Source organism: Somniosus microcephalus, chromosome 16 (assembly GCF_052327205.1).
Source record: "Somniosus microcephalus isolate GS21.2 chromosome 16, FLI_Smic_1.0, whole genome shotgun sequence".
Taxonomy (NCBI): domain Eukaryota; kingdom Metazoa; phylum Chordata; class Chondrichthyes; order Squaliformes; family Somniosidae; genus Somniosus; species Somniosus microcephalus.
This window is the reverse complement of record NC_141002.1, coordinates 66,896,238-66,923,274: the sequence shown is the minus strand read 5'-3', so window position 1 is coordinate 66,923,274 and position 27,037 is coordinate 66,896,238. Positions and strand designations below refer to the sequence as shown.

The 27,037-nt window shown below is 40.3% G+C and overlaps 1 protein-coding gene across 3 annotated transcripts in view; it reads left to right on the top strand.

The window, feature by feature from the left end:
• The window catches only part of cttnbp2 (cortactin binding protein 2), a 158,985-nt gene that overhangs the window by 62,557 nt on the left and 69,391 nt on the right, over positions 1 to 27,037 (top strand). The window contains exons 3-8 of one of the 3 annotated variants that reach the window (XM_086009191.1): positions 4,073 to 4,303; positions 4,632 to 4,739; positions 9,649 to 10,861; positions 13,952 to 14,155; positions 24,092 to 24,191; positions 25,227 to 25,377. In XM_086009191.1, coding sequence (XP_085865317.1) covers positions 4,073 to 4,303; positions 4,632 to 4,739; positions 9,649 to 10,861; positions 13,952 to 14,155; positions 24,092 to 24,191; positions 25,227 to 25,377 — 2,007 coding nt within the window. Of the gene's footprint in view, positions 1 to 4,072; positions 4,304 to 4,631; positions 4,740 to 9,648; positions 11,423 to 13,951; positions 14,156 to 24,091; positions 24,192 to 25,226; positions 25,378 to 27,037 lie in introns of all 3 variants that reach the window. The other 2 variants (XM_086009188.1, XM_086009190.1) reach the window with 2 other exon arrangements.

Here is a 27,037-nt window from a genome sequence, read left to right as displayed (position 1 = left end):
AGACTTGCTAACTCACCAAGGGAGTGGAAATAGCTCTTTTAATAATTAAACATCATAATCCTGGTAATAACTAAGAATCTTAATTTGTGCTTGGTAGACAAGCAATGTCTTTTAGCAGTGTTTTTTCTCTCTTAGATTGGGAGATGCACTTAGTGCTAATTTGTACCTTAATTCAAGAGATTATATACTTGAGTAGCTAACTGCATCTTTTCTGTTATCTACTCTTATCCACATCATTGAGCAAATTGTTTATAAAATTCAGTCACACTACAAGTGTAAGTTTGTTAGATTTTATTTTTAAAAAACTCAGTCTTAAATTGAAAGCAAACATGTTTTCCTGAGCCACACATTTAGCTTCATCGTTTTTATAAAAATTATATTTGAGGTGCTTTAGCTGAACCAAAGTATTACTGTGTGCACCACTATATACATATTGACATGTTGTCTATATTATGTGGTAATAGATGTACATTAATATTGAAAAATTGCTTCCAGATAGATTTGAAAGCTGTTAACGTCTGTTGGTTTCTTGGCTTCTACAGTTCATGAAAGCTGTGTTAAAACATCTGGACTGAGCTGGTTGACTGGCTTCTTTGTTTCTTAATGATGTCAGGAGGGAAGCCTGCACAATGTCAGAGATTACAGATCTAGAATTCACTTAGCAACCATGAAAATGCCAGCTGTCCATATCGCCCCACAGCATACCCCTGGCAGGCAGTGTGATAACCCCGTTTATATATAAAAAAAAAGAGATGTTCGTAGACATTGAGAATTTTATCCACAGTGAAAAATATTTCTAAAGGAATGGTTATTGATGATTAGACTGCAATACAATGCCCCTCTTTTACTGCTGTTGTCAGGAAGAATGTAACATTTCACCTACAGGGACTTGCATACTCCAAACTCGTGGGGGTCCCCCCGAACTGCAGTTCTCGTTTATTAAAATTGCTTTTTCCATTAATAAGCATTGACGATCACATTTGGATAGCAACATCTACATTGGAGCATCCTATAATGTTTTAATTTTTCTCCAAGTGTTTCTTCCCTCTGTTGTCTCCCCCCACCCCCCCCACCACCCCCAAGTCTTGAGGTAAGGGTCCATGGGTGCTCCAGTGCCCTGCTCAAGTAGTCACTCTTGTAAGAACTTGGGAAGAGTCTTAATGGTTACTGGGGCCAGAGAGGGGATGTGAGGTCAATAAAGCTGGACCTGACTCTCCTCACACAACTTAATTATCATGTTCTGGGATTTTTATTTTTTTATGTTTGTGTTTTGTTTTAAAACAACTTTGATCTGCATGGCTAAAAAGTCACCGGATGTAGGCGTTGGAAATTTGAGAACTCTCAGATCGTGTAATATTAAACAACAGTTACAGGCAAGTAAGAGCCAAGCAAAATGAAATTGATATGGGTTATTCTTCCTCTACTCACATACATGAAATTACTTATTTACAGATTATTATTGCATATTCTAGCTAATGTCTGAAACACAATTTGTTTCTTTTATTTAAAAAAATGAAAGTGTCAAATCTGATTATAGTCCTCACAGCAGTCTAGGCTTATTAACCCTTTGCTACTCCGTCAGTCCCACATTTACAGTTAGAATCAATCTCATTGATTTACTGAGTAAAGCTTGAGTGAAGATCTTGATACGGAATTTGCAGTTGTAATGACGGCGAAACTGTCAGTGTTCACCGTCATTACTCTACTTCTGGCGTCTGCACATGCGCAGTTAAACATGGAAATCTGGAAGTTGCTGTCAGCTTCTCCACAGGGTGTGCTGCTGCTCTCTTCGGTGATGCAGTCAGCACAGTATCATGATTTGACGTGAACTTCAACTTTTTATGCCCTATATTTGCTGTAAAAACCAATGAAAATGTTAAGCCTTGTTGAATGATGTGTAACTGAGGTTTTAACGGCGTACTAAGTCGTAATTACTGCTGAACAACCTCTCTAGCCCCGAAAAACTAAGTTTAGAAGATGGAGTGTTATTCCCTTCATTCCATGATGATAAATTCCATAGATTTTTAAATTAAAATTTTTTTTTTAAATGCTATTTCAGCTTCTATCTTAATTCCATGTGTATGTCCCAAGCTTTATTTCGCTCTCTGTAAAATGATTAAATAGTGAATGATAATCAGTGCTTTTTACTTCCTGGTTTACTGTCTCTGAGAATTCTTCAATCTGATTGGCTGCTCAGCCTGCTTAATAACATCACTGTTCCTGGGAACCAGAGATCCCCTATAGATGGTGCCGGAATGAAATTGACATCATAATAGGGGAAATCGACGCCACAGCGCTCACTAAATCTTTGTGAGCAGCTTTCTTCGAGGTCAGCGGCGAGCCCTGCCCCTTCGCCGCTGACTGCAAAATCCAGGCAATAGAGTATAGTGATTTTTAAAAAATAGAATAATCTTAGCATAGCTGCACTTACAGGACAGAATCCGTGGGGATGGGGGGGCGGGGGGGAGAGAATAACATTTCACTACTTCAGCATTTGTCACTAATGAGTTTAATATTGTGCTCATGAAAGAATCCAGTTACAGGAAACTTTGGTTTATCCGGAGGTTGTATGCCCGGAAACCTCGATCTAACGGCAGAAATCAGCAGCCGTTTTGGTTAGGTTTTTTTTCTTCTCCTAGCATTTTTTTAACAGTCAGGCTCTGGAAAGCGTCTCTGTAGCTTAGCAACAGCTTCAGAGACGGTTCCAAGGTACGGGCCGAGTGTTTACAAGCTGTTGCTAAGCAACAGTGTTTGTTGTCAGATACGGAGATGAAAACCTCCGTATCCTTCAACATTAGCGCTGGTCTATCCGGAAGATTTGATAGATCGGCAGCAGCTCGGTCCCGTCGGTGCCAGATATCAGAACTTTTCCTGTATTTCAGATTTCCTCTACTTTGCACCTTCTCTGTATAAATCCATGTAAGCAACATGACATCAAAGGGTACATTCCCCTCCATAATCTAATTTATGTGGAAAAATGGATGAGTATAACAATTTATGCCCAAGTCTACTTTTTTGTTAAAAAGAATAAATGGAGGTATTCTAATGCCAAATGACCTGATCAGAATCTTTGCAGAAATGAGTCATGTTTACTTTTTTTTTAAAGTAGTTTTAGGACCATGGGCCTAAAATTCCTCTGTAAATGAGAACCAAGTCATTCTAATGACTTTATTTACAAAATCTCTTGGAAATTGGACATTTTAAAGCTGTGTAATCCTATGGTGTTTTTTTAGTGGGCTGTTAATTGTGAAGGAAAAACCGGTACAGTATTTTCATTAATAGGATTCATGAAGCCCAATTTTTTTTTAAAGAATGAGAAACAAATGTGAGGATTACTATTTAAGAACACACTGGTGAGAACTGAATTTAACAGCATGGCTGGGAACATACCAGCCATTAAGAATTCTGTGCCAAGCATCATTCCAGTTTGATTCGCCCATAGTGTGATAAGTCCAAGTGACCTTCTGAAAAGAGAATCGTGGTATCATTCAGATTTGCCAAAAAAATTACTGACATTTGCATGTAAACTGGCTGGATTTTTTAAATCACATTTTATTATTGTCTCTAAGGAAATTAACCAAGTAATTAGGATCTATATAGAAGGTATCAGCACCATACCACCTAAGTGATTAGTTAGATATATTCCTTAGGGCTAAAGGGATCAAGGGATATGGGGAGAAGGCAGGGACAGGGTACTGAACTTGGATGATCAGCCATGATCTCATAAAATGACAGAGCAGGCTCGAGGGGCCAAATGGCCTACTCCTGCTCCTATCTTCTATGTTTCTATGTGATCAGTGTACTGGAAGGTTATCTGATATTCAGTATCAATTAGGTAACAGACACAATTAACTCAGCATAAATAACTAAAGCAAAATGCTTCTATTGAAAATATAGTACATATAAATCAATAGTAAGTTGAGATATATCCCATATATATCAGTGTGGGTAATCCTAAAGGCAGTGCTATTTCCTTCATCACTGTGTTCTCAAGTAGGCATGATTTGTAATAAATCTAAAAATATTGTTTCTGGATTGCCTGCTAATGCTATTTAATTTGTTGTCATTTCAGTCTCGCCGAAAGGATGTTTTTATCCAGGAACGGTATGGGAGATTTAATCTCAGCGATCCTTTCCTGGCTCTGCAGAGAGACTATGAAACAGGTGGTGGAGATGGCAGCAAAGATAAGCAGCCCATCTGCACCAGTCCCCTATCCATATTGGAAATAGTCGTGGGCCACTGCAAAAAGATGCAGGAGAGAATGTCTGCACAGTTGGCTGCTGCTGAAATCCGACATCGAAAGGTAGGTGGTAGGCTTTACCTAAATGGTTTTCATTTCCAGCCAGTTACCCGTGCAAATTAAATCATCGTTGGTTGTTGAAATGTCTCAATTGAAAGAGTAATGTAGCAATTTACTCTGTCCTGCACAAACCAAAGCTTTTAAATATCAACCTTCGAATGCTTCAGGAAAGAAGTTGGGTTGGAGACATGTTTATTCTTGGAGATTGCTGGAACAAAACACAGCCATGCTGTTCATTATCAGACCAGAATTCATGGTTTATTAAGATGAGCCCTATTATAAAATCAAGAAAAGGGTTTCACAGAGTTTGTCATTACTTTTCATTTGTTAGGTCATCTTGGACCTTGAAGAGGAGAGGCATAAACATGCCCAAGATGCAGCCCAGGGAGATGATGTTACATACATGCTCGAGAAAGAGCGTGAGCGTCTTTTACAGCAGGTGTGAAAATAAGACTTGCTTGAAATTATAGCAACTGACTTTTGAGTTGGCTGATTGGAATAATTTAAGGCTTTGATTAGAATGTTGCAAAAGCCATTTAGCATTCTTGAAAATTTGAATGAAAGAATACCATTGCTGCAGTAATAATTTACAATCGTGGTGTGTGCCAGATAAAGTTGCTCTTAGCTGAAGACTCAGCATAACTTGATCAGCTACTTGACATCTGAAACTGAATTTTTTTCACGATATCTGTATACCATATGCTTAATGTGTCAAATGTGAGCAGCATTCATAATGGGGATACAGATTTATGGCAACCAGCAATTATACAACAACAACTTACATTTATAGAGCACATTTAACGTAGCAAAACGTCCCATGGCACTTAACGAGTGATATCAATAAAAACATTTTTGACACCGAGCCACAGAAGGAGATATCAGGACAGATGACCCAGGGTCCCAGACCTGTAACGTTAACTCTGTTTCTCTCTCCACGGATGCTGCCTGACCTGCTGAGTATTTCCAGCATTTTCTGTTGTTATTTCAGATGACCAATGGCTTGGTCAAAGAGGTATGGTTTTAAGGAGCATTTTAAAGGAGGAGAAAGAGGCAGAGAGGTTTAGAGAAGGAATTCCAGAGCTTCGGGTCAAAACAGCTGAAAGCACAGCCACCAGTGGTGGCGTGATTAAAGTCTGAGATGCGCAAGAGGCCAGAATTGGAAGAGCGCAAAGATCTCAAAGGCTTATAGGGCTGGAGGAGGTAAGAGATAGGGAGGGACGAGGCCATGGAGGGATTTGAAAATGAGGATGTGGATTTTAAAATTGAGGCACTGTCAGGCCAGGAGCCATTGAAGGTCAGCAAGCACAGGGGTAATGGGTGAACGAGACTTGGAGCGAGTTAAGATACAGGCAGTAGAGTTTTGGACAAACACAAGTTTATGTAGGATGGAAGATGGGAGGCTGGCCGGGAGAGCATTGGAATAGTCAAGTCTGGAGGTAACAAAGGCATGGATGAGGGTTTCAGCAGCAGATGAGCTAAGACAGGAGCGGAGTTGGGCGATGTTGCGGGGGTGGAAGTAGGCAGTCTTGGTGATGGAGCGGATATGTGGTCAGAAGCTCATCTCGAGATCAAACACACCAAGGTTGCAAACGATCTGGCTCCGCTTCAGACAGTGGTCATGGAACTGAGTTTGTGGCAGGGACCAAAGACAACGGCTTCAGTGTTCCCAATATTTAGTTGGAGAAAATTCCTGCTCATCCAATATTGGATGGCGGACAAATCGGAGACAATGGAGGGGTTCAGAGAGATGGTGGTGAGATGGAGCTGAGTGAGTACATGTGGAATCTGTTGTGGTTTCGGATGATATTGCCGAGGGGTAGCATGTAGATGAGACATAGAAGGGGGTCATGCATAGACCCTTGGGTCAACTCCAGAGGTGACGGTGCGGGAGTGGGAAGAGAAGCCATTGCAGGTGATTCTCTGGCTCCAATTTGATAGATAAGAATGATACCAAGCAAGGGCAGTTCCACCCAGCTGGATGATGGAGCAGAGAGGTTGGAGGAGGATGGTGTGGTCAACTGTGTTGAAGGCTGCAGATAAGTCGAGAAGGATGAGGAGGGATAGTTTGATAGATACAGGCTTTGAATATGAGCAGTCCCCGATAAAATGCCTGGAGGGATGTGTTAACTGAATTATTTCTGTTTACTAAAATGAAGCCCAGACATACTACAAATTTAATAGTTAAATATTTTGTGCAAATCATTTGATTGGCACATTGAGTGAATTACAGATCTTTAGATTATGCTCTCCAACCTGAATTTGTTTCCAATTTATTTGCTCGCTTTGCCCGTTCTTCACCCACTGGTCCCAGCCACATGCCATCCCCTGTTCACCGAAGAAGAAATTGGTCCACTTTCAACCCTCTGTTGGAGGCAACTGCTAGGAAATCTACTAAAGATCCCATGCCACAATTTCACAGAAAAGCCAGGAGTTCTCCTAATGTCCTGACCAACATTTCTCCCTCAAACACTACTACCAAAAACATATTAACTGGTCACTTACCTCCTTGAGATTTTGCTGTGCTGTGCCCTGATTCATTGACTAGCCCCTTTCAGTTCAATAATATTAATTTCTGTCCGTTATCAATTTCATAAATATTAATTTTACGTAAGTGGTATTACAGGCTAAATTTTAAAAGAATGTGTGTGGTTTATGCTTTTATTGAATGTTTCAGAAGCTATGTTAAGATTCTGCCAGTAATCTCCTCCTAGCAAAGTTTATAAATTAGCCTTGCTATGGCTTGGAATGTTTTGCATTTTTTTTTTTGCAGAATTGTGAAACTATTCCGTAGTAATTACGTCTCTCAGTAATTGTGTTGAATAAAGCACTTAAAATAACTCTTCTAATTAAAAGGAATATGCTGTTAATATCTGTCTTCTATGTTCCCCTAAGATGTGTGCATGTATTTTATGCCCCTCTTAATATGCCACTTCTAAATGAAGTACAATATAGGTTGCCCACAGTGGCTTCTGTTGTTGGGTCTGCCTCTTTAATGTTCCACTCAAACTGATGATGCGCCGTGTTGTTTTATGTCCATAAATTGATTTAGCTTCGCAAGTGTTCCAGTCTCTCGAAGTTAGAACATTTTGTTATTTTTGTAAAGTAGAATATTGCAGAGCAACAGAATGCGACTGAAATTAGAGTACTAACTCGGTAAAAACATCTCCACAAAATGTCAAACTAATTATATTGTTCTAATCCTGGACTTAATACTTAATTTCTGATATAAAATTTTGGCAGCAATATGCCAGCTTTTAAAAGTTTAATTGAATATAATGTTGCTGCCACTATTCTTAATCCATTTCTCTGGGCATGGCTGTGTTTTATTTATTTTTTTGGTGCATGTTTGTCAGGTGAAAGTGCTTAATAGTTTTTCCTTACTGATAAGGTATTAAGTGAGTGTTCAGAGCACTCCCTGCAGGTTCCTGCTGCAGTAAGTTGCAATTAAAAAGATACAATTAAACTTTACTGACCTAAATTTATTATTTGAGGGACATTGTTTTGGAGATCAAGCCTGTGGGTCAAGGCAAAAGAACCCGGGGGAGGGAAAGCATAAAATTATCTATTACAAAACATTGCATGTACAGGAAACTTTCTGGTGTCCGGCACTGACGGGACCGAGCTGGTGCCGTCCCATCAAAACTGCCGTAGAAACCAGCGCCAATGTTAAAACATACGGAGTTTCTGAGCTCCGTCTGAAGCAACAAACCCTGTGCTTCAAAACAGTCGGCGCAGCTTGCAAGCGTCTCTGTAGCTAAGCAACAGCTTCCGCTAGACGGTTGCAGAGCCTGACTGGAGAAAAAAAGCGACGAAAAGTTAAAAAAAACTTATCTGCACCGACTCCTGAATTTTGCCGGTGGATAGAGCTTTCCGGACATTTAACCTCCGGTTAAACAAAAGTTTCCTGTAAATATACAAAATCAAAGTCTAAGACCACAGTTTTATCCGTCTAAGTAATGTGATTTTATCTGTGTGTCACCTGTATTAAATCAAGGCAGACTCAAAAGCACAATCTGCAAACATCTAAATATTTGCAATGGAAAAATAAATGAGGTGGTACAATATTTATATTAAAAATTAAAATTTTAGGGTAGTGATTGTGAGACTTGGTGTTTTAGATCTTTGCTTATCTGCCCACCTTTACTAAGTCCTCCAACTTTTAAAATCATAATTAGCATAGGTACAGGACATGAGCAAACTTGTTGATTATTTTGAACCTGCAATGTGACGCCAACAATTTGTTAACCAAAAACATTAATGCAGTGTGAAAAAGACCATACCTGGGCGTTTTCCTTTTAAACCATTTTTTTATTGGTCTGGAAATTGCGGTTGGAGGCTTGCCGCAGGCAAATGCCTCCGAACCGCATGGCGCTTCGGACTCTTGCGCTCCTGGGCCTGCAGGCGTACGCCTGCATAAAGGCTCACACATCCCAGGGGTGCATGCGGCTCGCAAGCATCCCTGGGATCACGTGAACCAGGCCAACCAATCACAAAGGGGGCTTCCGATTATGCTTATGGAGATTCCATTTACGTACGGAAACCTCTTAAGCATAATAGAAATCACCAAATAAATAAAATTTCACACCACTGAAATAAAAATAAATCATCACAGGTTAAATTTAATTAAATATTTAAAATAAGAATTTAAGTTTTTGAAAAATAAATGTAAACATTTTTAAATGAGACAAAAATAACCTAACCTAATTTTAAATGTAAGTGAATGAATGTTTAAATGATTTAAAACCTTTATTTTAACATTTATTTAAACCCATATGCTGGTTTAAAAAAAGCCTTATGCCTGCTTTTACCAGGTGTAAGGGTTTGGTGGGTATTCGCTGGGCAGTAATTGGGAACAGCCCAACTCGACACCAGTGAATGTCAATTTCCAGCGGATGTGCGTGATCTGTCGAGCAGAAGCTTGACCGATTTCAAGTTCCGGGTTTTCGCGCATGCGCATCACATGTGGAAACCCGGAGCTTGTGGGGCACTTACGACAACATACGCTGTGCGTACACCATCAGAGGCCCTGTAAAATCCAGGGCGGAATGTAAATTGCTTGTCATAGTATGACGCATTCAATTCTTAATGCAAATACCTATTCAGAGTCTTGGGCCTTTGGCCCATTCCATTGAACCACCCAACATGCTTGATGTTGAATCTGAAGTTCACTGATTTAAAAATGCCTCATACATTAAATATGAATCTTATAAACCTACAGATAAAAATATAGATTAATGAAACCACTGAGAGCCAGTAAATTGTACAGATGAACTTTAAAGCCTATTAATATAAATCTCATACTGCACAAGCTTCTTAGATGCTAATTGATTTTTATGAACTCTTTGCAGGTGGAGTTTGAGAAATCCCAATTAAAACAACTTGAGGCAGAGAATAAAAAGTTGTCCATGCAGTTTGAGGAAGAACGAATCAAAAATAAACAACTTGTAATGATGCTGGTGAAAGAGTGCAAACAGCTTGCTGGCAAAGTAGTAGATGAAAGCCAGACGCTAGCAGACATCACCAGAACTCTTGATGAAGAGCAAAAGAAGACCAGTCAATTGGAGGAGGAATTGATGGCTGAGAAAAAGAAAAGCCTGCAGATGGAGGCCAAAATGGAAAAACAACTCTCGGAGTTTGACATTGAAAGGGAACAGCTGCGTGCCAAACTTAACCGTGAGGAAAACCGTACCAAAGATCTGAGACTAGAAGTTGGGAGTTTCAAGAAAATGATTGAGCTTAATTGTACAAAAGAAAATGAAACTACTTCATTGACCAGTAACTTAAATAAAGACATGGCTATTGGATTAGGTAAGCAAAGTTTATTGTCTGTTGGTTCCCAAACCGAAACTTTTATTGATATGGCCAGTGAAAGTAACACTAAGAAGACAACCTTAACGGTACCTGTTAAACCTTCTACCGTAAATCCTCTGTCAGTGGGAGGCACAAAACTGAACATGTCTAGCAATACCGCATTAGTAAAACCAATCGGTGATAAACTACTAGCAACAGTTAATTCAGAAGAGATTATATCCATACCACAAACCAAAGTTGTTCCTTCCATTTTGGAGAATGGACCCTCAGTCAGCACCAGTCCTGGTCCTTTGTCTGGGGCATTACCACACTTGATGAGCGGTACATCCCTTTTGCTAAGCAATACTGTAGTTCCCTCTCCTCCTTCTTCAGGAACGTCATCACCATGCTCTTCACCAGGATCAACTATGCAGAGTTTGAGTTCGCCAAGTACTTGCACGACTTTGCAGCCAGGATTGAGTCCAAGAATTCAAGCTGCTCGATTTAAATTTCAAGCCCAAACTGTGGATCAGGAAAAACAAGGCAGTGCTGTAACGGGGTCCCCATCACGAGATTTATCTCCCACTAATCGGGATAATTCTCCTGCCAAACAGCTGGCTCGGAACACTGTCAGCCAGGTTCTTTCAAGATTCACTGGCCCACCAAGCATAGTTAAGCCACCTTGTTTGAACAGTGCATCTCCATTTGGCACAGAAAACCGAAATCTTACTGTTAGTAACTTAAAATCTGGATTGGCACATCCAACAACAGGTGAGGGCTCATCTTATCCACAGGTTGTTGGTAAAATTACCAGTTCTTTGAGTGTCTCCCCCGCCGGATTAAAATCTCCCACGGGAGCAAGAGTTGACCGAGGAAATCCACCGCCTATTCCTCCAAAAAAGCCCGGACTGTCACAGACTCCATCCTCCCCTCATCCACCATTAAAAGTTTTTATGGATGGAAGTCGTTCCCCAACTGTTGGGTTTAACACTCGGATTGAAGGTAGGACCATGGCCTCATCCTCTTCCAGTCCACATCCAGGAATTAAGGGAACTAATGAGGAGATTCTTCCAAAGACAGCATTGCCACAATTGCCACCTAAGCCAGCGGTGGATATAGCATCTACTGGCTGTGCTGTCCCTGCCGTGGCGGCATCTCAGGTGGGTGCTAGGCCTTCCTTATCCCCAGAGCTGAACCAAACAGCATGTTCAGAATGTACCCTCATCATCACCACCATCGCCTCTAGCACCTCCATTGACCTTGTTAGTACAACCAAAAGAAGCTCATCCACTAGACCATGTGACACAGACAATCTACTGATCACATCATCAGGTAAAGGGATTGAAATACTGTCAATTCTTCCTTCCAATACAACAAATCTGAGGATAAATTCAAAATGCCTTTCTTTCAAGATGCTTGTATTGATTTTGTTCACCCTTAGTCTAAAACAAGGCAAAAATCAACCCCATTGAAACACAAGTTAAAATTAAATATTGGTCAGATCAAGAATTTTTTTTTTGAATTGATAGTTGTAGGTGTTCACATAAATACAATAAAATGATGGACAATTCTGAAACACAATAACTTGCATGTGAACAGTTTATACCCCAAAATAATATCTTTTTGTTTTTATTTATTAAAGACCACTAGTGAATGTTAATGCGTTTCCGCATTTACTTATATAGTCACAGGTTTCATTTTGGCTATAAACTGGCTAAGTCTTCACCTAACAGGAGTATCATCCTCCTGAAGAAATATTTTGAAAACCCTTAGTGCAATGGCATATATCTCAACAATAAGCGTAATTTCTTCTCGTGTGATACCTTCTAGCTCCTGAACAACATTTTCACAACACTTTTTCATGAAGACTATGCCCCTTAAAGAAGACTGGTTCATCTGTGCATCAGTGGACTTCCTAATGATCCACCTGCAGCAGAGACCTCCCCTCTCCAATGGAAGAATCTGCAGGGTTGAGTTATGTACTTACGTACTATAGGTGAAGGGGATCCAATGATGTGGAAAAATGGAGATTCAAAACCTCCGGAGAATTTTGTTTTTTTAAATGATCACGTTTTCAGATGTAGATTTGGAATTTTATATCAATATTTTTTTCCACTTTAATTTTTTTTTTTAAGTTTCTGTTCCCCCGTTCCACTAGCCTTGTTGCAAAATACTTGATCAGTGTCCAAGTTATCATTGTATTGTATCCAGTCTTAATTGGCATTGAGGATAAAGAAAAACAATGACTTATTGGTTCTGAAATTAACCAGCTCTGTCACTCACTGATGCTGATGCCAGCAATTGTATTTCTATCCCTGGGACCTTGTGATCAGTGCATGTTATGCAGTGCTTTAAGAAGCTTCCACCTTAGTAACTGATAAATTTGAAGTCCATGTGACTTTTATCTCCTTGCATTTTAAAAGAGTCTGATGATTGTAAAGTTGTGTTACCTTTTACCCCTTTGTGCTACTGAGCACTTGAAACACTGTCATACATGTGTGCTAACCAATCAGCCTTGTGCATTCGCTGTTTGCATTAACCCTTTGCATACTGAATTTATTTTACACTTGCTGAACATGCTTTCCTTTCTCCCTCGTATGCACAAATTGAAATATACTGGGATAATCGTGGAGAAGGTGGATTGTGTGTCAGTATCAAAACTCTTAAAATACTGAACATACTGTATCTGAATCTTATTGAAATTCTAAAATGCTGTTTAATTAAAAAAAACTGGTACACAAAGGGTTACAAATATAAATTGCACTTGTAATGTTGCAATCTGCCTGCCTTCACCTACTTTGCTTTATTTGTATTAACAATCTGTCATTGATTTTTGTATATGACCATTTAAAGAATGTGTGATGGGGTTAGTCGAAAACATTTTCCTTTTTATCTTGTTTCTTTTTTTTTGCAGCCTTTTGTTCAAGGAAGGATATACAAAGCCTTCCGTACATTATGCAATAAGCTTCACTCACTTAACAAGCTTATCTCTAAATCAACAGATTAATGGTGCAAAATAAAAGCCACCTATCTAACTGAATACTCAGATAATGGTAGAATAATGTCCGCTTTATTAACCTTTTTAATGTGGGCACCTCCAAGAAATATTTGTAAATACAATAGAGGTGCATTGAAGATCCAGTACAAGACCTTAGTGTTGTATATTGTAATTTTTAATGTGTCCTGATTTTTAGTGTTCATTTTTCTATTAATGTTTTAATTTACTAATGTATTAACATAATTTTCAGATTAAGTGCTCCTGTATGTACAATTTTATTAGATGTTTTCTAATGGTGACTTTTTCATCTTAATGTGAAAAGCTAATCATCTGACTAAAAGCAATAACATTTTAATCCACTTTAGGCCCTCCAAACAGACATTACAAACCATCTTTTTAAATGATATAGTATTTATGGTTTGAAACAAAATGTTTCTGTGAAAATAATTAAACTTAACCGTTCAGTTATTACGACCTATTTACTTCCCCAATAGAAGCAATTGAAATAAGATCACCAAAATAGGTCTTTAAAAAATTGTTTTGGACAATGTATTTTGTATTGTGCACAATTCCAATATAGCTTCTGTTTAAAACTCAAATTATTAATATACAATTAAAATATCCATTAATTATAATAATCCCATTGGGTTGTAAAATATAACCAGCCTATTTTCTAATAAAAGGTTGGTTATATTTTTTCTAATAAAAGGCTTCATATTGAATAAATACAAACACCGTGTGACTTTGATCATGAATTGTAACATGCTTGTTCTTTTGCACCTCTATGTCGCAGTATTAGTGCATGCAAACAAATGTTATTCACTTGTTCCTTCCCCCTATAAATGTTTCACTTTAACTCACAGGCAGGTCTCCCACCTTAATCCCTTCGTTAATGCCTGGTGGTCCTGTCCCCCTGGGTGGCAGGTCCACTCTGCTTCACCAAGCTGCTGCCCAGGGAAATGTCACTTTATTGTCAATGCTGCTAAATGAAGATGGAATTGATATTAATCATCCTGATGAAGAAGGTTCGTCTGCCTTGTATTCTGCTGCTAAAAATGGATATACAGGTACATTTATTTTCTTTTGATTATTAGTTTTAAATTTAAATTTGTATTACTGCACCATTTCTTAAAATAATTTCTTAAGTGTTTCTAGTTTTGAGATTGGCAATTCTTTAAAAAAAAAAAAAATTAACAATTAAATATATTCAATTTTTAAACCGATTTTAGCACAGTTTGTGATGCAGTCCTAATTTTATCAGCTTTTCCTCTTGTAACATTACCATTTCAGCTTGTAATAGAAGTGATCTTTTGTGGTATTATATTTTAGGCTCATAACCGACTATTCAATCCTGATATTGTCCCATCATTTATAATTATTACTCTGGCAAAAAAAAATTCAAAACTTAAATCATTCAGATTGAAGGATACACCTTCATCATTAGAATAATGAAGCAACTACAAAAATAAACACATTTGGTGGATTTTTCATTCCCCCTTGTTTTAGAATAGGCTGGTAGATCTCTCCTGGTATTAGACCCACTAAGAACATAAGAAATAAGAACAGGAGTAAGCCATGCGGCCCCTTGAGCCTGCTCCGCCATTCAGTAAGATCATGGCTGATCATCGACCTCAACTCCACTTTCCTGCCCGATCTCCATATCCCTTGATTCCCCTAGAGTCCAAAAATCTAACTATCTCAGCCTTGAAGACTCTGCATTCACATCCCTCTGGGGCAGAGAATTCCAAAGATTCACAACCCTCTGAGTGAAGAAATTCCTCCTCATCTCGGTTTTAAATGCCCTACCCCTTATCCGGAGACTATGCCCCCTAGTTCTAGACACTCCAGCCAGGGGAAACAACCTCTCAGCATCTACCCTGTCAATCCCCTTCAGAATCTTGTATGTTTCAATGAGATCACCTCTCATCCTTCTAAACTCCAGAGAGTATAGGCCCATTCTACACAATCTTTCATCATAGGACAGCCCTCCCATCCCAGGAATCAATCTAGTGAACCTTTGTTGCACCGCCTCCAAGGCAAGTATATCCTTCCTTAGATAAGGAGACCAAAACTGTGCACAGTACTCCAGGTGTGGTCTCACCAAGGCCCTTTACAATTGTAGGAAGACTTCCTTATTTTTATACTCCAACCCCCTTGCAATAAAGGCCAACATGCCATTTGCCTTCCTTATTGCTTGCTGTACCTGCATGCTAGCTTTCTGTGTTTCTTGCACGAGGACACCCAAATCTCTTTGAACACCCAACATTTGAAAGTTTCTCACCATTTAAAAAATATTCTGTTTTTCTATTCTTCCTACCAAAGTGAATAACCTCACATTTCCCTACATTATACTCCATCTGCCACCTTACTGAGCCGGTGGTTATGTAGGTTTGAAGCACGGGTGTACAAAGTATCAATGGGAACTCTTAGTGACGCTGAGCACTTAACTGACCTGCGGGCGGGCATTGTTCAGTGCGTTCTAATTGGTTGAAGCAAGAGTAGTCTCTGTTTCTATGATCTGATTGACTGCGAGGGCTCTACAACAACGTATGACAGACACAAAACTGAGAAACAGTAGTTTATTATGGGCGAAGAAAATTGTTTGCGCACATAGCGCAGGAAGGCCACACCTGTGCGGTGGCTCCAAAAATATAATGCAAGAAGGTCAAAGTTAAAAACAGGAGATTCAGAAAAGCAACAAAAAGGCAAGGCCGAGCGAGGCTGGTATGAGAGGGGAGTCCTGTGAAGGCAGTAGGAGAAATGGGGTAGGCCAAAAATGTGCACATCAGGAGTCCCTGAAATTGATGAGGAGGGAGAGAAGTGAAACAAGGGGAAATAAAAAATCAATAATGGTACCCAAAGGTTCTCTGATTTTTTTTGAGGGATTTTTTGAGACAGTTATGGTGCTTAAGTGTTTCCTCATTCAAATTTGACATTCTCTTAAAATCAGCATGCACCTCCCCTGCCCCGCCCCCACATATTCATCAAGCACTGTTATACACCCTACGGACATGTCTGGTACAAACCAAATGCAAAACTTTCAATTATATAGACATTAGGTTAAATGGTACATCACTGGGGGAAACTGACCTAGGAGAGTTAATGAGCTTGACAGTGTTTTGGAATAGAATTGATGTGCAAGGTTAAAATGTCAGTTGCTGCTGTACCCCAGATTCAGAATTTTCTTGTGCGCTTCTGCTATAAGTTCATTAATCACAGTAAGTTCTACTAGCTGTTTCCCCCCAGTTATTTCATCAGCATTTGATATTTAAACACAATTTTTAAAAATACAGCAGAATCAAAAATGTTAAATTTAAAATAACTTTTTGCTGCTGATCATTGTGACTAAAAAAATCAATATATTTGCCAATATTAATTTTACTTTAACACTTTTTGGAAGCTGCACTCTATAATTTAAAATGGGCAGAAGTCCCACTCTAGGGCGGTGTGTACACCTGATGCTCTTGTTGATACATCAACAGATTTTGTTCTTGGTGTGTGGTGGTTGACGTCATCTTTCTTAATTGGGACTCTTAATATTTTGAGAACTATCTGGACAGCTTAATCAATCAGCACCTGAATTTATGTAGGGAATCCTTCCCAGCCTTTTAATTATTTTTGTTTTGCTGCTAATAGAGGATTTTTTTTTTTTTGCTGTGATATCTGAACAGCAAGTGTATGTAATTACAGGAATTAATTTTGGCATTGACACAGATAAATGCATATACAGGAAACTCTTTTTTTATCCGGCACCAATGGGACCGGCGTGATGCCGGTTGATCAAAAAGTCCGGATTACAGAGAGGTATACTTACTAAGGTACAAGAGCCCCGTACACGGCCACAGATCCAGAAGTCCCTGATGCACGGCCACAGGTGCAGGAACCCCGGTTACATGGCCACAGATCCAGGAACCCCGGTTACACGGCCACTAATATGAAGTAAAACTTACCTGAACCTACTCCTGAATTTTGCCAGTTAAGAGAGATTTCCGGTTATTTAGGTGCCGGTAAAAAGAGAGTTTCCTGTATTTACTATTTTGTTTCTGACAAAAATTCTATAATTAAATCATAATTTATTTTAAAAAATCAAGTAAAATTTCCTAGTTTAAATAAATCTGAAAAGCTGGTCATGAAATAAGATTTTGGTTTGTTCATATATCCTCTTCTAGCTAATCGCCTCACTTGATGAAAACTGAATGTGGATGATTATCATGTGGTCTCATTAGCAAAGAGAATGGGCATTAATGCAAGATAATACAAAACATTTTTGTAATGAGTTCAGCAGATCAGAAATTGCTTAGTGCACATCTTAAATTGCCAGTATCATGCCACAATTGCTGTTGTCCTCCTTATCTGCTAATGGTTATAAATCTTCAAGCAGGTTTTATGATGAAATGGGGATCTCAAGCTCATTATAAAGCATGCATTTCAGAATTCTCTCCCCTATTCCAGCATAAAGCATGTTACAACATTCATCCTTACAGTAATAGAAGCTGACAGTACTGGATGAATGCCAAGACTGATGCTTCTTACTGATTATACTGTCTCACAGTGTAATGACCTTTATTACTGTTCAGTTATACCACTTAACAACAGCAGAAAAATGAATTCTGGAGCCTGCTCCCAACATGACTCCAGGAGGAAGTGATGTGTGATCCCCCTCAGGCAGGTGCCCCACCTGAGTTTGGTACAATGCCAAACCAAATTTAAAAATTACACAGCAGGAGGAATCTCCTGGGCAAATTTGAAACTTCAGCTGAATTTTTACAATGCTTTGAGCGTGAATACCCGCATTCCTAAAACATCTAAAATTTATAGGCTAGGAGCAGAGCTACATAGTGAGCATTCTCCTGGATGAGAAGTCAATTCAGAGGTAGACACGATGAACAAGGAGAGACAAATGGCCGAGACCAGCAGCTATAGTATTCACAGATCGTAAATTCTATACATTAGTGTCCCAAACCATTAAAAGAATTCAGAGAATTTAAAAAAAACATTAAGGGATTTGTGATTTTGAGAAATATTGCTCATTTCCAGCAAACTTACTTAAGTGGAAAATTCATCCTTTGGCATCATAGTACTTGGCTGACTCCACTGATCCATTCTGATGCTGTATAGATTAGTAGTGTGATTATTTTGTTTGAAACTATTCTCTGAAAAATAAACCAGTTATCCTTTATCCGCACATTTCTTAAAAATAGATGCTAGAATATTTTTTAGATTAGTGTATCTATCCGTATCAGTTGCAAAATGGGAGGCTACATGATAGTGGAATGAATGCCAAGCTAGATAAAATGGATGTTACTTGAATAGGGCAATGGTTGTGTTACATTTATAAATTACTTTATAAATATTTCAAGTATTTTCCTTCCACTGACCTGTGTGGGCTTCACTTACATCAAACTCAGGTTACATGTATGCTTATTTTTAAAGAGCACATATAGAAACATTGAGCTGTAATTTGTGGTCCTAAACAAATTGAGGGAGAAATTGGCCTGCGTCGCACCCACTTACAGCGTGCAAAATAAGTGTGGTGGAGACAAATTCTGGCTGGTGTTAACCCACGCCCGATCTTCCTTGGTCGTCGTATTGTTCTGGCCAACTTTTAGTCATCCTGCGCAGCCGTCTGAAGGGAGTACTGAGGCAATTGAAATATGTAAAATTAGATTATGGGAACTTTTTTTTTAGGTCCACCCAACAATTCTTGGTGCAGTTGGCAGGTAGGTTGCATCAGTGATATTTCAAGAGCTGCATTCATAAGTCTCTGGTTAGTTGTTGTAGGCTGCTAATGGGCTTGGAGAAGTTTTTTTGTCTTCGGTGGCTGTGGCTAGACAAGGGCTTCATCTGCTTATTTTGTTTTGCTGGGTCTGTGTTTGGAACTGCAAGAGGAGGAAGAGCAACAAGCAAGGCAGCAGAGACCTGAATGCTGGCACAAGAGGGTGAAAGAGGGCAGGGCGCAGGAGGCCTTGCAGCATGTTAGTCTACTACTCCAGACACTGGAGTATTCATGAACAGGAAAGGGTTCTACATCTAGTGTGTGAGCACCGGCAGCAGATAATGCAGGGCTGTGCTCAGTTTCCTGGCAGTAGTCATGATGCCTTTGTCCTACACCAGTATTCCTCCTCTCGTCCTCAAGCAGTCAGCCTCTGACCCGATAGTTTGTGTGGAAAAGGGCTATCCCCTGATCCCCTGCCTCATGATTGATGTTGTGAACCCGAGAGCAGACGCTGAGTGATGTTACAATCAAAGCCACGCCTCAACCAGAGGTCTCGTAGAGGAAACCATTGATGTTCTGAAACAGAAGTTCCGTTTCCTGGACTGTCCTGGAGTATAGCCCCAAGACAATCTCCCAAATCCTGGTGGTCTGCTGCATTCTCCATAACTTCGCCCTGCAAAAAGGGCAGCCCTTGGAGTCACCTTGCAAAGAAGACGTGGAGGAGCAAGAGGAAGACCAGGCAGCCGAGGAGCAAGAGGAAGACCAGGCAGCCGAGGAGCAAGAGGAAGACCAGGCAGCCGAGGAGCAAGAGGAAGACCAGGCAGCCGAGGAGGAAGAGCAAGAACCAGCAAAACTCTGCCAGCTGCCGTCCTCAACTAATGGTTCTGCTTGAACTGTCCCTCCTACCTTCACAACTGCTCCTTCTACCCAGCTGAGTAATGCCCCAATCATGAACACAAACATCAATGCAATGAAAATGAAGTGCTGCAGCAAACTAGCAGCTAGTGGCAAGGGTAAGCAGGGAGAGATGAATGTGATGTGTGTCTGTGTGTCTCCTGGGTGCAATGCTCCTGGCATTCACCTACTCTGCCACCTCTGACCACTGTTGCTGCGGGATGCGGTTTGCTGCAGCATCTCTGCTTGCCATTTTTCTCTGTCTAAAGATAAATAAGCTCAAAGAAGCCTAAGTGCACCTCCCCTTGAAGAGATGCAGACTGCATTTAAATGTTATCGCTTACTCCCCCAATCAGCGAGCTGCCAACAGTGCGCATGATGCTGGCAGCTCTCCATTCATATTAAAATTAGGCACGCGTACCTCTCGCTGAGATTGTCATTACGGTGCCAATTTCGCACTGGTTCCTGGCAATAATGCAATTTCTCTGCCATTATTTTGTATCTTAATTGTAGCTGAATTATTGATGAAATGGAGGGATTTTTAACTGTAACTTAAAAAGAATTAAACCACATGTCGGTACAACTGCAACAATGCCAGCATGTCAAATAATGAGGCTTCCCACATTCCTGATAAAATGGATGACTTCAATATATTGGAACCTGCTTTTGCTTTACAACTTGAAGGGGAACAAAATAATCAGAATATTAGTTCACATGATCCTTAGTTGACATGTTGCTAAACTGTGCTTTTTGTGGCGAGTTGATCAAGAGGGGTTAATAATTGTGAAACACTTGCAGATCTTATTAACACTTCTACAATTAACTATGTAGTTAAGGTTTGTTGTTATAGCCCCATTTACTAAACAAACCACCATCAGATTATGTTCAAAAGACAGAAAAGCAGTTGCAGAAGATTAATCACATTTAAACTGAACACAGAATAACAATGTAATTTTGAGTTACTTTTAGTCAGTCAGAATCTTTTATTTCTCTTTTTCTCTCTTTTTATCAATATTGCTGTTATTGTTCCTCTGAACTTTCCTCTTGTTCCAAATGCATATTCTTCTTCCTGCATCCTCACTATGCTGAAATCAATACATATCTACTCTTAACTCATTCTTAGCCAAGATGACAAAACCTCCCTTGCTTCACCTATCCACTTCTTTATTATTCTTCCATCTTACTCTTTTCAGCGTTGGTGTTGCTCTGCACTATTTGTCTTGGCCTTTCACCAAGATATCTCTTTAACAGAACGTTAGTAAGGTCACTACAGTCACTTAAGCTGTATCTTTTTAAGAAGTTTAAAATAATTGGAATCCGTTCAGTTTCAATAAAAATTGTAGATTACTTGGGTCATTGAGCAGATTAAAAGTAATTCCAGTTATCATTGTACAGTAGTTTACTATACCTGTCCAATAGTGACACACAGAATTAGTGGTTTGTATGTACTTCTACAGTATAAAATTGGTGCTGTTCTTGGCCAGCCCCATGATTGCCTAGCTAAAATCAAGAACTCATTGTTTCTATTGTGGAATCCATGAAAGTTATGCCATCCTGCAAAAATGGTTCTTCGCTGCTCCCCAACTTGCCTCTCCGTGCTGCTCCCAGCTCCTACCTGATGATGCTGCTACAGGGGTTTGACCTCTGCTGCACACTATAGGTGAAAATTCCTGACATCACAATAGTTCTACAAGGTCAGGAATTCCCGCCCAAGATGTGCAACAGAATTAAATGCGCCAGAGTAGTACCAGCATGAAGAGGCGAAAAACACTACAGATCAGGAAGATTGTCTCTGTGAATGGGTCTGGAAAGGAATAACAATACCAGTGAACTGGGTGGGTGGAGGTGAAAGGATTGTCAGCATAAACTGGGGAAGGGGGGGGAACAAGTTCTGCCAAGAAGAGCCACCAGAGAAGGAGAAGAATGCCATTGTGAACTAGGAGAGTAGAAAAGTACCAGTATCAACTGGGGTTGTGGAAGAGTTAAGTGCCAGCTTGACGTGGAGGAGTAGATAGAAGAGTAACAGTGTGAAATGGAGGGGAGATAACAGCCAAATCAAAAAAAATTTTAATGACAAGAAACTAATGGAAATTGGCCTTCATAGAAACATAGAAGATAGGAGCAGGAGTAGGCCATTCGAGCCTGCTCCGCCATTCAACGAGATCATGGCTGATCATCCAAACCCTAGCACCCGGTCCCTACACCGACAGCCATCCCACCCAAGCCCTATCCCCGTAACCCCACGTATTTAATCCCCCCTAACACTAAGGGCCAATTTTTTTTTCCATGGCCAATCAACCTAACCCGCACATCTTTGGACTGTGGGAGGAAACCGGAGCACCCGGAGGAAACCCACGCAAACACGGGGAGAATGTGCAAACTCCACACAGACAGTCACCCGAGGCCGGATTTGAACCTGGGTCCCTGGCGCTGTGAGGCAACAGTGCTAACCACTATGCCACCATGCTGCCGAGAGGTTTGGAATACAAAAGTGAGGAAGTGATGCTTCAGGTCATAAATAAATTTAAAACTTACAAAATGCGTTAGTTTTGTAAAATATTCACTGTATTGACCTGATTCAGTGGCCCGGAGTTCTCTCCAGAGAGATGTGTAATGTGGGCACAAACCAATTATGTGTCTTAAATGATCGCGGATTTTTGGGTGCATGTGAGTTAGGCGCATAACGACAATACAACTTGGTTAGAACTGATCTGGAGCACTGTGTTCAGTTTTTGACACTGCACCTCAGGAAAGGTATATTGGCCTTGGAGTGGGTACAGTGCAGATTCACCAGAATGATACTGGGACTTAAATTATAAGGACGGGTTGCATAAACTGAATAAGGCATGGGAGGAAATAGCACAGGCTCTGACCATCATTTTCCAATTCTCTGGTGCCGGAGGACTGGAGAACTGCTAACGTTGTACTGTTCCTTAAAAAGAAATAGACCGGGTAATTACAGCCCCGTCAGCTTAACCTCGGTGGCGGGAAAATGACTGGATAAAAATTCTGAGGAACAGGATAAATCATCATTTAGAAAGGCACTGATTAATCAAGGACAGTCGGCATGGATTTGTTGAGGGAAGGTCGTGTCTGATTAACTTGATTGAATTTTTTGAGAAGTTTGAATTTTTTAAGGAGGGTCGATGGGGGTAGCACATTTGATAGAAACATAGAAGATAGGAGCAGGAGTAGGCCATTCGGCCCCTCGAGCCTGCTCCGCCATTCAATGAGATCATGGCTGATCATCCAAATTCAGTACCCTGTCCCTGCTTTCTCCCCATATCCCTTGATCCCTTTAGCCTTAAGAAATATATCTAACTCCTTGAATGTATTTAATGAATTGGCCTCAACTGCCTTGTGTGGTAGAGAATTCCACAGGTTCACCACTCTCTGGGTGAAGAAATTCCTCCTAATCTCTGTCCTAAATGGCTTACCCCTTATCTTTAGACTGTGACCCCTGGTTCTGGACTCCCCCGCCATCGGGAACATCCTTCCTGCATCTAGCCTGTCTAATCCTGTTAGAATTTTATAAGTTTCAATGAGATCCCCTCTCATTCTTCTAAACTCTAACGAATATAAGCCTAATCGACCCAATCTCTCCTCATACGTCATTCCTGCCATCCCAGGTATCAGTTGGTGAATCTTCGCTGCACTCTCTCCATGGCAAGAACATCCTTCCTCAGATAAGGCAACCAAAACTGCACACAATACTCAAGGTGTGGTCTCACCAAAGCCTTGTACAACTGCAGCAAGACATCCTTGCCCCTGTACTCGAACCCTCTCGCTATGAAGGCCAACATACCATTTGCCTTCTTAACTGCCTGCTGCACCTGCATGCTTACCTTCAGCGACTGGTGCACAAGGACACCCAGGTCTCGTTGCACTTCCCCTTTTCCCAATCTATTGCCGTTCAGATAATCTGCCTTCCTGTTTTTACCACCGAAGTGGATAACCTCGCATTTATCCGCATTATACTGCATCTGCCATGCATCTGCCCAATTACCCAACCTGTCCAAATCATACTGGAGTTTCTCTGCATCCTCCTCACAGCACACACGCCCACCCAGCTTTGTGTCGTCTGCAAACTTGGAGATAACATCTAGTTCCCTCGTCTAGATCATTTATTTATATATATATATATATATATAACATTGTGAATGTAGTCTACATGGATTTTAGCAAGGCTTTTGATGAGGTCCCACAAGACAGACTGGTCAGAAAAGTACCCAACAATTTTCAAAAGCTGACATGCATTATATCTGAAATATGCCAACATCTTATTACAGAATTGTGAGTCATATTGTTATGTGTAACACAGTCTCACAACTTTGGATTCTTGTGTATGTGTTTATATATTTTTATATAAACTTTAAAACCTGTTTCCCTGTAGATTGTGTAACATTGCTGCTGATCTCAGGAGCACAGGTTGATGCTGTTGGAAAGAATTTATTCACACCATTGTGTGCAGCTGCTGCAAAGGGGCGTGTTGGGTAAGATCTAAATGTTCATTCTATGTAGCTTCCGCAAAAAATTGAGACTTCTTAAGGGCCTAGAAATTGGATCGTGCGGTGCCCATTTTACAGGATTAAAAGTGTCGGCAAAGGATCCAATATGGTGGCGGTGCAAGCGCGCATGTGCGCTCATTCTACACTGGAAGTGCACTGCCTGCCATTTGGTTAAGGCTCCTCCGTGGGCCCCAAATTTGTATATGCAACGGGCCCAACGCCTGTTTCAGGTCCCCTTTGCAAAATTCAATTGTGAACCACTGCAGGAAGCTCTGCATGCTGCGGTCAGTTTCATCAGACACTCCTTCCCCTCCCCCCCCCCCCCCCCCCCCCCCCCGACCGGCGAGCTGCTCCTGGGGCCGCAACTGTCACCTGCAGCTTGCCAGCAGTAATAATGAGGCCGGCAGACCAATTATCGTGTTCAAATAATGTTGGCATTTTTCATTTTACTTTAGGAAATGCCTATAACCATCCCTTTTTAATGGTTTCTGAATTTTCCCATATAACGCAATACCAAATCATCGTAAAATGTCTGTGCTTTTTGGTAATACAGTATATTTTTACTAAGTGCTGGTATTTTCTACCCTTTCTACATCTCTCCCAACCGGAAGTGCATGCATGTGTTCTCGGTTTCTGGAAATGTTGCATTCAATCTGAGCATTAAGAATTGCCTAAGGGTAGACTAGGGTGACTTCCTCTCCTCGTCCCTCTCTTATCTTCCTCCCCTTCCTCCCCCCACCCCTTCAGGTAACTGCCCTGAAAATGCATGTTGCTTCACTGTGATGGCGTGTCACAGGTTATGAATCTAATATGTGAAGAATCAGGATGGAGTTCCATGTCCTGCCACTTGTGGTTTTTGTTTATTGACCCATAGTCTACCAATGTACTGTACCGTTGCTAAGGGATGGTACTGCTAATCTGGAAAGACGTTAGTGTCTGATCATTTGCAAAGAAAAGTAAATATCTATTGATCAATTTTTGAAATTTCATTTAATGGTTTCATTTTTGGTTCCTTTATAGGTGCACTGAAGTGCTTATTGCTTGTGGTGCAAATATAAATTATGCTGCTGAAGGAGATCAGACTCCTCTGTATCTGACATGTATAAATGGACACATTGAATGTACACTTATCTTATTGGAAGCTGGAGTGGATTATAATATAATGACTATTGTAAGTATAGGAAATGAGAAGCCACACATTGTGTGTCATTTCTCATTGAGCATTTGAAATGTTAAAAATTGCTAACATTCTCCTAATTGACTCCCATGATCAAAAAAGAAAATCCAGTGATATCCCTTGTCCTCAATTTATTTTTACAATTTGTTGCAAAATAAAAGTAAAATCCCTAATTAATTATCTTCAAATGTTTTGTCCCAATTACTTTCTGTTCAGTATTATTTAGTATTTAAGCTTTGCAGTAGTTACTGATATCCCCTTTTCTGCATTAGTATGACTATATGGAGCTCATTGGAAAAGATGTACTGCAGTTTTAAATAATGGTTTTTGATTGTTGAACATGTGAAACTGATTCATTACAATAATGACAGCAGGAGAGGATGATTTGCTTGAAGTTCACTGTACTTTTTGCATCGTTTTAGATTACGTAGTGTGAAAAATCAATTAATTGCTGATGGTAATAAACTTGCTGTAAAATGATCAAGACTACCTGCATAATGTATTGGTTAAAAAAAGTAGTTTGTTAAATGTGATGATGCTGAATTTGCATTGCACAATAATTAATGAGTATGAAATATTGCAGCATAGTTGAAATAAGAATTGTTTTAAATTCATATTAAAATTTATCTTAAAATCCAACTAAATTGTAAATAATATTTCATAAATGCTATTCCCAATTGGCATGTGGAATCTCGGCAGACAATCCACTGCCGTGCTGTGGGAGTGCTGCAGTATGAGAAACTTCATTCCTTTTTAGAGAGTCTTTTTAGATGGACATTAAAGTTATAGTGGGAAGATGATATGGTTGGTATTCAAAGGAGAATAAACCCCAATGGTTGCCGTCATCTAAACCTATCAAAAGGAAATTACAGACAGAAGAATAAATGTTGCATCAAGGGGCTGTAGTTTTATAGCTTTAGCGATCTGTGAGACAGCATATAATGCCTTTGCATTATTCAAGTAGCCATTTGGCTTTGTGTTTTGAAAAGTTGATGTGTGGAGCATTGATGATATTGTCATTGTTAAACTCAGTGACATACAGGATGCATTTCGGTTTTAGCACATCTAGTGTTTCTTTTTTTAAAAATTCATTGATGGGATGTGGGCGTCGCTGGCTAGGCCTGCATTTAGTGCCCATCCCTAATTGCCCTTGAGAAGATGGTGGTGAGCTGCCTTCTTGAACCGCTGCAGTCCATATGGTGTAGGTACACCCACAATGCTGTTAGGAAGGGAGTTCCAGGATTTTGGCCCAGCGACAGTGAAGGAACGGCGATACAGGTCCAAGTCAGGATGGTGTGTGGCTTGGAGGGGAACTTGTAGGTGGTGATGTTCCCATGCGTCTGTTGCCCTTGTCCTTCTAAGTGGTAGAGGTCGCGGGTTTGGAAGGTGCTGTTGAAGGAGCTTTGGCGAGTTGCTGCAGTGCATCTTGTAGATGGTGCACACTGCAGCCACAGTGCGCCGGTGGTGGAGGGAGTGAATGTTCAAGGTGGTGGATGAGTGCCAATCAAGCGGGCTGCTTTATCCTGAATGGTGTCGAGCTTCTTGAGTGTTGTTGGAGCTGCACTCATCCAAGCAAGTGGAGAGTATTCCATCACACTCCTGACTTGTGCCTTGTAGATGGTGGAAAAGCTTTGGGGAGTCAGGAGGTGAGACA